Below are 12,686 nucleotides of genomic sequence, written 5' to 3'. Positions count from 1 at the left end.
AAGAAGACATTGAGGGGCTGGAGCGGGTCCAGAGAAGGGCAACGAGGCTGGTGAAGGGTCTGGAGAACAAGTCTGATGAGGAGCGGCTGAGGGAGCTGGGGTTGTTTAGCCTGGAGAAAAGGAGGCTGAGGGGAGACCTCAGCACTCTCTACAACTACCTGAAAGGAGGTTGTAGCGAGGTGGGTGTCAGTCTGTTCTCCCAAGTAACAAGCGATAGGACGAGAGGAAATGGCCTCAAGTTGCGCCAGGGGAGGTTTAGATTGGATGTGAGGAAAAATGTCTTTACTGAAAGAGTGGTTAAACATTGGACCAGGCTGCCCAGGGAAGTGGTTGAGTCACCATCCCTGGAGGTATTTAAAAGCTGTGTAGATGTGGCGCTTAGGGACATGGTTTAGTGGGCATGGTGGTGTTGGGTTGACGGTTGGACTCGATGATCTTAGAGGTCTTTTCCAACCTTAATGATTCTATGATTCTATGAAAAACCCAACACATCTTTACAGGAAGGTGTATCCTGTTTAACTCAGCAAACAAACGCATTGCATATAATTTAAAGGTAAATACTCATGTATCTTACACTAACTACATAATACTATACATAGCAATGCATGTGCTCAACACCAAAAATAATTTTGGGGAAAGGTTTAGGAATGGCATGGAAAATCCTGAGAAACTTTTCAACAGTACTTTCACTTACTGCAATTTGGTCCCTTCCAAACAAAAAACGTTTTAAAAGTTATAATCAAACACAAACAACTTCCAGCAGCTTAACAGAGCGCTACTAGTCAGCCAAACTGCTGAGACATTGATCTCAGTCCTTCTCTCATTAAATGAACAATAATAGCTTACACAGCAGTAAAATACACCCCCTTGTGAGGACTTGTAGAGGAACTTTCTCTTGTAGAAAAGAAACAATGTTTAAAGTAACAGTGTTCTACCTCACCCTTGGAGTGGATTCATATAGGCTGCTACAGTAACTAGGGTTACACTGGGCAATGTGTTAAAGCACTGTTACTTAATTATATGCCCATATAATTTACAAGTTAGTTTACAAGTCCCAGATGAATTAGGTAGTATATGGGTTTAGTAAAAGAAAGAAATGGAAATCAAAAGGGGCAAGTAAAACTCTCAATCTTCTTTTCAACTTGCTTATCAAGGTGGTTTTTTTCCCCACCGTAGTTCAGTCATAAGGCAAAAGAAAACTTCTTCACTGCTCAGTCTGACATCAGCTAAGAAAGAAAAACAAAGTGACAGTTTTGTCCTTCTGAAAAAATTTTCTTTCCACTTCCATATGAGTAATTTCCCTCCCCGACATGTACGCAACAGTAATTGTCTGATTGCCTATTTTATCACAAAATCAAACATAATCCAACTTGTAAGTAACAGTTCTGGCTACCCTATCCATATAGGACACTTTTTGTCCCTATCTTTGCCCCTTTATTACTTCATTAAACACAAATTTGAATATAGATGTACTGTACTCCACTTCAGATTCCAAAAGGACAGTGACCTCCTAGACATTTCTTCACCTGCAGCAGCACAGACTTCTTCAGCAACAATAAAAAGAATTAACATCTAATTGACACTCTGCAAACAACTAATATTAAACCCAAATACTCAGTGAAGAATCCTAAGCAACAGATATGATGTCAGATATTTTAAAACAAGTGTAATATAATAATGTGCAAAATCCTCTGTTAAATAATAAGATTTAGTACTTGTAATTAGAAGTCTAATGTTTCAGCTGAATACCAACTATTATTTGATTTTTGCTTTTATTGCTTTTTCCAGGTACCCTGACATTCAGTACAACTTCTTCTCCCAAAACACAGGTGACCATCAGTAAATAGTAAATACGGTTTTCAGAGATGCTGCCCAAATACTTCCAGCTCCCATTTTCTGATGCAAGGAAATACAGTTGCTGTGCTTGTCCCATAAGAATATCAAGCTGGATGTGATCTGATAGAGACAACCAAAGCTACAAAATGTTAAAAAACTATTGACAAGCTAAAAGGAATTTGAAAGATTTGGTTTACTTGGAAATTTCCAGGAAGTATCTGTATACTATATTTTCTTGCTGTTCTCTTTATATAAGGCTTAAAACACTAATCTTTCATAGTTCTAACATTTTTAACTCATATTAAATATATTCCTGTCACATAGAATCATAGAATGGTTTGGGTTGGAAGGAACCTAAATTCTCTCCCCCCCCCCCCCCCCTGCCATGGGCAGGGACACCTTCCACTAGACCAGGTTGCTCAAAGCCCCGTCCAACCTGGCCTTGAACACTTCCAGGGATGGGGCATCCACAACTTCTCTGGGCAACCTGTTCCAGTGCCTCACCACCCTCACAGTAAAGAATTTCTTCCCTATATCTAATCTAAATCCACTCCTTTTCACAGTTTAAAACCATTACTCCTTGTCCTATCACTACATGCCCTTGCAAAAAGTCCCTCTCCAGCTTTCTTGTAGACCCCCGTCAGGTACTGAAAGGCTTTTCTAAGGTCTCCCTGACATATTTGACTAATACTTATTGCCTTGCTTATTTGTCACAAGCATTCCAAGGAGCTTTCTCACAAACAGCATTCTTAAATAATTAAAGGAGACTGAACAGAAATTAATGGATCAAGATGATGTATTCATAGATAAAATAATTGTATTTGTACCTTAATTTAAAAACAAAAAAATAAGAAAAGACAGTAGTTGCATGGGTAAGAACAGAAGAGTCAGGCAATGCCAACAGTAAGTTTGCACACAAATCTTTTGTCCCTTAATATGTATTTGTTTAGACAGCGTTTAAGTACCTGATTGCATTTTTCAGTAGCGTATCACTCATTTTTCATACCTTTAGCCATACAAATTTCTCAATTTCCGAGATCTTCTGAAACTCACTTACATACAAAATATTCATAAGATATATTGCATTACTTGAAATATAATTTGTGATCATTTAATCACACTGCAATTTTATTTTGCCAACTGGAATGACACAGAGCTACAGAGTGTTTGGTTTTTGATAAACTAACCATTCTTTCATTTCCATTTATTCCCTTAATACTTTTCAGACAGAAATCTAGAAATCTCTCCCATAGGTGTCCCAAAGTAATGAGAGAGAACTAGGGCTTAGAATGTAAATTCTTACACAATCTTAGTTACAAATAGCCCCTTTCATCCTAAAGAATACCTAAATGTCCATGAATAACACACAAGATTCATTAAATTAGACATTCTTGACTGGAACTCAGGAGCTAAGGAAGGAGGACATAGATCCTAAGAAGCTAGTTTATATTGCTCGAGGTACAAAAGCAACATCAAATCTTGCAGAACCTGCCATTTTTACAAATGATCTCTGGGTGATTCAGAAGTATCCTAGTGATTCTAAAAAATATCATTATCGTGGCTTGGCTTGATGCAGTACCTGTCACAAGATAAAAAGAGGACATGATGGCAGGGAATTAAAGCCAAAAAGAAGCTTCTAAACCTTCGTCTCAGATGGGAAAGTCACTAAAACCCAACCCTGTTCCAGAGCAGAATTTAACACATTTCAACCACAACTTAATACTTAAGGCTACTGTATTCAATTTAACTGGGAAAAAAACCCAACCAACAAAAAACCCCAACACACAAACTACACCACCACAGAAAAGAAAATATCCAAGTCATCAAGACTAATATCCTAACTCTTAGGAGAAGTACCAGGAGAAATTCAGTTACTTGTTTTACATTTCAAGTCAAAGACAGTACCTCCAGGAACACTCCAAGGGCTACTCCCCAATCCCTATTCTGGAACAGCTCCCTTGAAGGAATGATTTTCTTCATTCTTGAAAAATTACTTTAAAAATACAGAGAGACAAAAGTGAGTTTAGTCCTAGAGCAGAGCTTCAGGTTCAAAGAGAACCATTCAAAGGATGAAACCTCAAGCTAAGGCTACGTAACATACCAGTATTAGCAATGACTGGCCCTTACAACAAATCCTGGAATTGTTTCTTCTGCTATGCAAAGTAAAAGAAATAACTCAGTTAGCAGTTAGAACTGGCACAACTGCAGGGCTCTCCACACTGACAGCTGTGACACCAATAAGCATCAAGGGCATTTCTACTAGTGTTAGGGCAGCTTGAAGAGATTATGCCACAGCAGCAAGGGTATCTGCAACGGATAGTCACAGTTAAAAACTGCACTATGAAAATTACAGGTTGCATGGCAAGGCCTCACTTTGGAAAGCCTTATTCAATCAGAACAGAGTATCCATAACGGGAATTGTTCTGTAATAGTTTCTGTGAGCAAACTCTTCTGCTACGTGAGCCATTACTCAGTGTAGGATGCTGATTTAGCACTGATTCAGGGAAAGACTGTCACTGACTCAATTAGTAAATCACGTATTCTGTAAGGATCTCCCTACTCAAATTCAGGTAAGGCCCAGTCCCGCTTGCCACATCAGGACCATATTTCAATGAGTAACTGACACATACTGTGCCATAAACTTCACTGCAAAACATGTAAATAAGGAATGAAAAAAACTTACACTCAGAAAGTTCTCTCTTCAATCTACAACTGAAGGGGTAAAGATTTAGAGAGTACAGAACAGGTATCTTTCAACTAATTACTGGTAGAATATCAAAGGAGGTGGTATCATCACAGATCATTAAGGAGGAAAGGAGCTGGAATCTAACAACCACAGGGGAGATCTTTACAAGACTGACAGTGTAAATTCTTAAATTAACATGGGAGACAAAACTAAACAACCTCTTTGCTAAATTAAGCTTTCAGCAACCCTATGGATTCTGAAAGCCATGACTGTGTTTTAGAGCAGTAAGTTATACCTAAAGATAAAGGAATCTGAAGAACTACAGCAGAATTTCACAACTAAATGTCTACATAAGACAACTAAATGTCTGGCAAGACACAGTTGCTTTTCCATCCCCTATCAATCCCAGGGAGCTTGATTAGAAATATTTGGACACTTTGAGAACATGCATGACTTTCCTATAAATTCATCATCTTGAAACTGAAATACAAGTTTTTACTTGCAAAAATCCGCAATTGTGAATGGACATGTGATCAAGGTGCAAAAGCCGCAGCCACATATGGTAGGAAGGAGCATATACAAATATTCATGACAAGTGACAAAAATTAAAATGTGTACGTTACAGTTAAGTCACAAAATTAGAAATAACTGACCATATCCAAATATACAGACTTGCATTTTCACAGGAAAGAATAACACTGTATAGACTACTTGAAGCAAATGGCTTCCCATGAGACTCTGGCTAAAAGATCATCTAAAACTTGACTAATAATATATCCTATTCTGTTCACTACAAATCATAGACAGGGAGATCTTTAAACAGGCAGAAAGAAAGAAAAAAAAGATTAACATCTGAAGGAAACCAGTTTTCAGTTTCCCTAGATCTTAAATTCAGTAACACAGACCTCAAGTATGCTGCTCTTGGCACTAACAGAGTCATCCAAAGAGAATACACTAGCTACAGTTCTGCTCTTTGCAAAACACAGAAAACGCAAAACACATTCCTTTAGAACAGGGAAATTAAACTTTCCTAAAACCATCAAGGAAAATTAATGAAAAATTGTTGAGGAAGAACACTTCTATAAGTAATACTCAGTCTGTTTAAAGAATGTCTATAAGTAATTTGATTCCTGAATAGAGTCAGAAATTGCATTATGTTTCATATAAGCCCTGAAAACATAAATATTGTTTTATCTACAAAATTATTCAGAAAGCCTAAGGCCTTTATGCTTTCAAAAACACTTAGTCTTAGCACTCAAAATTAAGACAAAATGAAGCTAGATGACTCAACAGATTGATCACTTACTGCTCAAACAGACACTTGTTAACATCTGTAGAACCTTCCTTACCTCTTGAGAATATGGCAGTACAGGTGATAATCACAATTTCAATGTTTAAATTGTGAAACTAGAGTACCCGTATAGTCAAAAGGATAGATAGTATTCCGAGATCACTTCAGAGTTAGCTTAGCATCCTTTTCTGAACCACTGTCCTGAGAGCGATTACTTTCTTTACTGACAGAGCTCCTGAACTGGCCATTTAATCTAGGCACTTAAATTAGGTCGTGTAAGTACCTTCCTCTATACCTAAACCACTATTGAAAATGAACTTTCTTAAGTCATTTAGACCCACGTTAATCAATTAGCATCTCCCAGACTGAATCCAGCTGGTCTATCAGAGGAGGGGAATGGAAGAAGTACTTCCCTGCCTGCCACTTTTGATGAAGAGGTGGTCAGATGGGCTGCCAGCCCATCATGAGGTTTGTAGCTCCAGCAAGAAGGAACTGGAGTATTTCACACCTGACTCAGACACAAGGCAGCTCGTGTGCCGACAGAATGGCGTCATAACCCAACAGCCTCTTGTAGGTACACTGATACATCTCTGGCTCGCAGCACTATGAAGGCTGAATTGTCCTGACAATACTTTTGAAAAGGATACCCTGCAAACTCTGCTCTTTGATGTCTTGGTCACATTTAGACTAATTTTGATTTACTGAGTCTCCAAGACTCAATAAAATTGATTGATCTAGCTGGGCACTACAAAATTGTATCATATAAATGAATGAATTCATTCCACACCCAGAACTTTTAATACTGATAATAAGTAACTGTGGAAGAAGACTAGCGTATATGTGCGGGAAAAGGACTGGCACTTGATCTACTAAGAATTAGTTATAATCAATAAGTTAATCATTTAACAACAATGATCACTGTTTGAAAGACACTATAGACCTAGTTTTTAGTGCATGATGAATTTATTTTTATTTATTTATACTAAAATAATGAAAGATCTTCTATTAAAAAACTATTATAATGTATGCATGCAAAACTAGAGATAAAGTTTTAGATGCCAAAATATGAAACAGTAATAGTATTAGCAATTTTGCATCTTCAAAGTTGTTTTATTTTATCTGAATGGAAAAATATGTGGAGATTTAGTGTGGATACCACCAGTACCTACAGATGCACACATTTCAGAAGATAGCAGAAATCAGTCAGATTACAAGATTACAAGATAAGACAGGAAGTAGTTTCACACTCACATCTCTTTAAAATTATAAAATAAGTGAGAGACATGTCAGCAGTGAGCTAATGCTGGTGCTTCGCCCCAAGGGCTCACTTACAGTTGCAATTTTTTTTTAAGCAACCCCAACTATGGTAATTGATTTAAATCAATTCTCCATATGGACATTAGGTAAAGCCCCAAGCGTTGACTTCATCTCCTGTTCACAAGAAATTTAGCATATAATTAACTTTTCAAATTGCAGGGTAGGCTTCTGGGGCGTGTGTGCATGCAGTGAGATTTTACAAATCCTTTAATGATCATTCATAAACCTAACAAAATGAGCTCTACATTCACATGGCTGCAAAAATCAGTTACCAAATATTATGGGAATGACTGATTATTTTCTCCTCCCATACCAATTTTCTGTAATAAATCAATAATGAAGTTTCAAAACAGCTTAAATGTAATTAACAATTGTTTTAAGAGCATTACTTTCCTAACTTGTAATAGAAGCAGTAAGTCTGCAGCATACAATCAGGACCCAATCTTTACTTTGTTTGTTTGCTTATACTCTTCTGCATTGCTTACATACATCAGCTTTCATTGGTTACACTTTTTCTTTTTAAATAGGAAAGCCTTGAAAATTTCACAGCAATAGCAGATCATGCCTTGCAAACACTGAATAATGTTAAAATGGATTTATTAACACAGCATGAAACTGTGGTCCCTAAACCCTGACTTGTGGAAGTTTTTGAGAGACCCTCAGATCTTCCTCAGGGTCACGGGAAATTGTTGTCACTATAGCAGTCACAGGAAGCTATTACCACTATGATTCAGACTGACGCAGGAAGAAAAGTATGATATTTCCTGTAGTACACTATTTCGCAGTGTTGTTGCTGAAGAGCCAGCAAAAGACTGGAGCTATTGGATGTATATAAACCACAATCCCTTTAATGTGTGGAGTCACAAAATCTCAGCAAGGTTGTTACAACTTCAAATTGTAAACCTCTAATCTAGAATTCTTATGTCCCAGTCTAGATATTAGGAAAAATATCTACTACCCTACCAAGACACTATAAATACTCCCTATAAATCCACACACTCGCTCAGAGCTTTCATATGCCTACACTAAGAAAGATCAGTTGCAGCATAACAGGCATAGTGAACTTAAATACATATCCAGCTAGCTTGGATACCAATAACACCACAAATTCCAGCTACTAGGCAATTACCAGGGTGCAGCCCATTCTGGAGACTGCTATCACAATTTCACTGTTATTGGTAGCTGAATTAGCTTCAAGGAAGCTGAGTATTTGTAGGTGTGCTGCAATCATGCACTTTGGCTTCACTGCAACCCTGATTATACTCCGTTTATGTATTGTTCCATTGCAACCTTGCATTTTGTGTTGGCTCTTTCATGGTAGCGCACTTTCACGGAACTTGATGCCCAGAGAACAATATTACCACTATACATCATCTTAAACTACACACACCCTAACCCAATGCACTTATTAACTGAAACACACATACAGGCTGTGACTATTCACAGACTTCAAGATTTTCTATTCATAGTTAGGTCAGTGCAATAATACATTTTGGTCATGACAGAACAAATCAGTATCACTAATACTGAGCAGCACAGGCCTTTAAACAGTCAAGTCTGCCAGACCCGATCCTTATCGCGTCCCAGCTTACACACACAGAAACAATTCTTTTACCTGTGTATACCCATGCATACAGATACAATCATATCTACTTCTTACAGGCATCATGCAACCATACCACATCTGTTCACTGACTCACCCAAACTTACTACAAGTTCTTTAGCTACCCAGCCTGCTAATATGCTGTTAACACATCTTCATAGAGCTTTGCGTTTTTCCTGCCTTCAAATTCATCATTTTATTCCCTCCAATTGTATCAGTTCCTCCCTTGAATTCATAGTTTCTCCCTTCTACTTCTGTCCTTTCTGCTGCTTGCTGAAGACACATAGATCTACTGAAAGTGTGTTAGTACAATTTGTTTCATTAACTTCATTCATTTTCATTCATTTGTTTCTAGCAGTTTCTAAAGGTTCCAGGACTTCATAGAGCTTTGCGTTTTTCCTGCCTTCAAATTCATCATTTTATTCCCTCCAATTGTATCAGTTCCTCCCTTGAATTCATAGTTTCTCCCTTCTACTTCTGTCCTTTCTGCTGCTTGCTGAAGACATTTTGATCTACAGAAAGTGTGTTAGTACAATTTGTTTCATTAACTTCATTCATTTTATTTTGGCAGTTTCTAAAGGTTCCAGGATAGAAACAAGGCCCCAACTACACCAATCACTATGCAAACCAGCCACAGAAATACAAACCCTATCCTAAAGAGATTACAGGCTAGATTTAAAATAAACAGAAATTAAATGCTGAACAAAGGAATTTGGGATGGAAAAAAAATTATATAGCGAGTGCTTTTTTGTTAAACTTACAAGTTTCATCCTGCATCTACATGCCTACTGTTAGTATACTTTCATTTAAGGGTTACCTATGGTAGCATATGTCTGTTGGCCATTACAGTGGTATATAAATGCCCTTATTTATCTCTTTTTAAAAGTACATATAACACCTTTCAACATGCAAATGATACTGCAAAAGAGCTGTTTACATTCTATTTTAAGACCCCCTAGTAGTTTAAACTGCTTGGGTCAAGCACATAATTTCCTCTGTTATTGCAATGAAACAATTCAGAGTGTTAACAAGCCATACACCCAGATTTGTTTCCTATGCTTAGCGTAAGGATTGCTGGGGACTCCAGTAGATGTAAAAGATGACTGTTAGCATTTTAATGGTAACTGTCTGCCATAAGCAACACCTGCTGAAAAGCAAGGTGGATTTCAGCAAGCATTAACCTCGCTGAAGTTTTGCAAGAGGAAATCTTCCATTTTACACCCATCCTCTACATAAGTCTGAGCTTAACATAACAAAAAGCCTGCTGGGCTGAGCTATTGGATCTTAATGTCCCATCAGCTCAAGGGCTGAGTAGTCTCTTTGTATTAGTTGGTAATTTCTTGTAGGCTCAGAATTTACTGCCATCATTCTATACCATGGCACAGCAGCACCACAGAAATGAACTGTGGCTAACTAAACTGACCGGCTAGCACAATTAAAATCACCAACCATACAAAGTATCTACACAAGCCATGCTGTTTTATCGTAAGGACCATGACAGTTCTGGCCTCCCCTGCATGAAAGCTGTCTGGCAACTTTGCTTTTGCAAACTTCTATCTGAGTGCAAGTGTTTGTAAGGTTTTGAAATATAATACTACGTCTCCTGAGTAAAAAATAAAAAATAATTAAAAAAAAGAATATATGACAATACATATCCCTGTACCCTGCCAGCCCTTCTAGCTAACGTCATGCCTTTTCCTCACAATATTAGTCTTGGAACGAACAAATAGATTACCGCTAGTGTAAGACAGTAATAAGGAAAACAGCATTCGAACAGATGATCATACCTCTAACGTGCAGAACAGCCCTGTGCATGCACAGTATGGTTTGGTCTGCTGTTGAAATAGAGTTGGAGTACCTCCAAGCACAATGAAATTCTTTGCGTAGGAGAGCAATGTAAAAACAATTCTGGTGTTACGTATGAGCTACCTTCACTAATGTGTTTCTTTAATCTGTCCAAGGACTCATCTGAATAAGGTAAAAAGTTTCTGGGAAACAAATCTTCATTTTCTACATGTTGTATGTTATCATAATCACACAGAACAAAAATGAGAGGAAAGAACAGCAGAGTCCTCCTTCCACTCCTATGACCATTTCTTTTACACCAGGCTTCTTCAAGATGAGAACTCTTTACGAACCATTTGCAACTCCTGTGAACCGTCCAGAGCCACTATGGCATTCTCCTTGGAAGAACATACAGAAAAACCTGAAATCTCAGATCTGAATTAAAACTGAAATCCTTGCACAGGGGTAGCTTTGAAATGAAGGTAACTCAGTAGCAACACAAATCTTCTCATTATTCTCCAGAATTCTGGCAAAGTACTTATTCAGCCTTAGGGCTGCCTAGACAGTTGCCATCTTTCAAAGCATTATGGCCTCAGGATACGAAACACAGATCTTTTACAAATATGGTCTAACAAAATTGTTTCAAAATGATTTAGGAAGTAATATTAATGGTAGGTAGTTTTGGAAAAGCTTACCAAATCTGATTTCTTTTAAGCCACAGATCATATGCTGAATCCATCTGCTGTTTCTCTTTGATACAGACTGACAAAGCTGCAAGCATGGCTGGAAAAAAATAAATTTGTAACTCAGTATCTACTATTCCTTCCCCCAGTAAACACATTCTATTCTACCCACCCACACTACCAAACCATTGATTTAACAGATACAGTGGTAAAACATACAGAAATTTATTAAGCAGTTTTATCTTTAGCAAGCAGTTTTACCATTAGTAAATTCTTTTAACTATAATTCTAATGTATTTGTCTCCAGAAACATGACTAGCTGTTCTTCCTGATGTTGCCATATGTTCCTTAAACACTTTACACCACCAACAATGCAAACATTATGTTCACCATGCAAAGTGAACCACTATCAGATAGAAAAGGAAGTCTTTATGCCTGTTATGTAAGTCAAACCACTATGATCAGGACAACAGAGTAGGTTAATCATGTCTTTATTACTTACTAAAATCCTATAGCTAGCAGCCTGCGACATCATGTTTTACTTGCATACAGTTATACATAGCTTTTTTGCTGTTACAGAAGACTATTTATTCCATGTCCTCATTTATTATTACTAAAAAAAAATTCTTTGCATTACTGTAGTCCTTTAACTACATATCACTCACTTTTCCTACAAGGAAGAGAAAAAAGGCGAGTGCAGTACCAGGCCTTAAATCTGATCACGGATTTTTTTCTCATACCTCTTGCAAAAATTTCATTAGTTCTTCATGCCCGTTCTTTATAAGTTTTTTACCTGACAACCCGGGGTGTAACTCTGTTTCTATTGTAAGCATATGGTTGCTAACAACTTTGAAGTCTGCCAATAAAAGTCACTAACATGAAAGAAAAGGAATACTTTATTTTTAAAGAAAATCTTATAGATTTGACTTGTTACTTTTCAGAAAATTTCATTTGTTGCTGAACAATATATCTCTCATAATAGCACTAGGAATAATAAAACCACTCATGCTTTAAGATCACTTTTGTCTTTCTGTCTCCAGTTGCTCCCACTTTTCTTTCTCATCCATCCTCCCTTCTAACAAATCCCTCCTTTCTACAAAGGACTCGGCTTCCAAAATGTAAAATCATACATATAACAGACTAAAACCTTTCTTTTTCATTAATTTTTGTTTAGGAAATACAAGATTTCCTAGGGGGGGGGGGGGGGGGGGAATGCCCACACGGTAGCAACTATTGATCCCACAGGAAGAAAAATCACTGATTCAGAACATCTAAAGGGAAAACGCTAACTCTTTTTCTCCCCTTTTCAACACTGCGCTTTTCACCTTTATCCGATGTACCTAATTCATGCCACCTAATCTTTTAAAGTGTCGATTTACTTCACAAAAGACACCAGGCCCTCTGCCTTCCTCACATTTTCCCTCTCCCCAGCGACCCGCCCGCTTACCGCACTGTTTTTCACTCACCCCCCGCCCCGCAGTAAGG

The 12,686-nt window shown here is 37.6% G+C and overlaps 1 protein-coding gene across 1 annotated transcript in view; it reads right to left on the bottom strand.

Annotated features, from left to right (window-relative positions):
- Nucleotides 1-11,298, bottom strand: part of FABP6 (fatty acid binding protein 6, ileal) — a 47,623-nt gene extending 36,325 nt beyond the window's left edge. Inside the window, exon 1 of the mRNA XM_009318500.1 lies at nt 11,214-11,298. Within this exon, the coding sequence (XP_009316775.1) occupies nt 11,214-11,244 (31 nt within the window). The 5' untranslated portion in view covers nt 11,245-11,298. The remainder of the gene's footprint in view (nt 1-11,213) is intronic.
- Between the last annotated feature and the right edge of the window lie 1,388 nt (nt 11,299-12,686).

Source organism: Pygoscelis adeliae, unplaced genomic scaffold (assembly GCF_000699105.1).
Source record: "Pygoscelis adeliae isolate BGI_AS28 unplaced genomic scaffold, ASM69910v1 Scaffold42, whole genome shotgun sequence".
NCBI lineage: Eukaryota > Metazoa > Chordata > Aves > Sphenisciformes > Spheniscidae > Pygoscelis > Pygoscelis adeliae.
The sequence above is the reverse complement of the archived record's forward strand: the minus strand, read 5'-3'. Positions and strand labels throughout refer to the sequence as shown.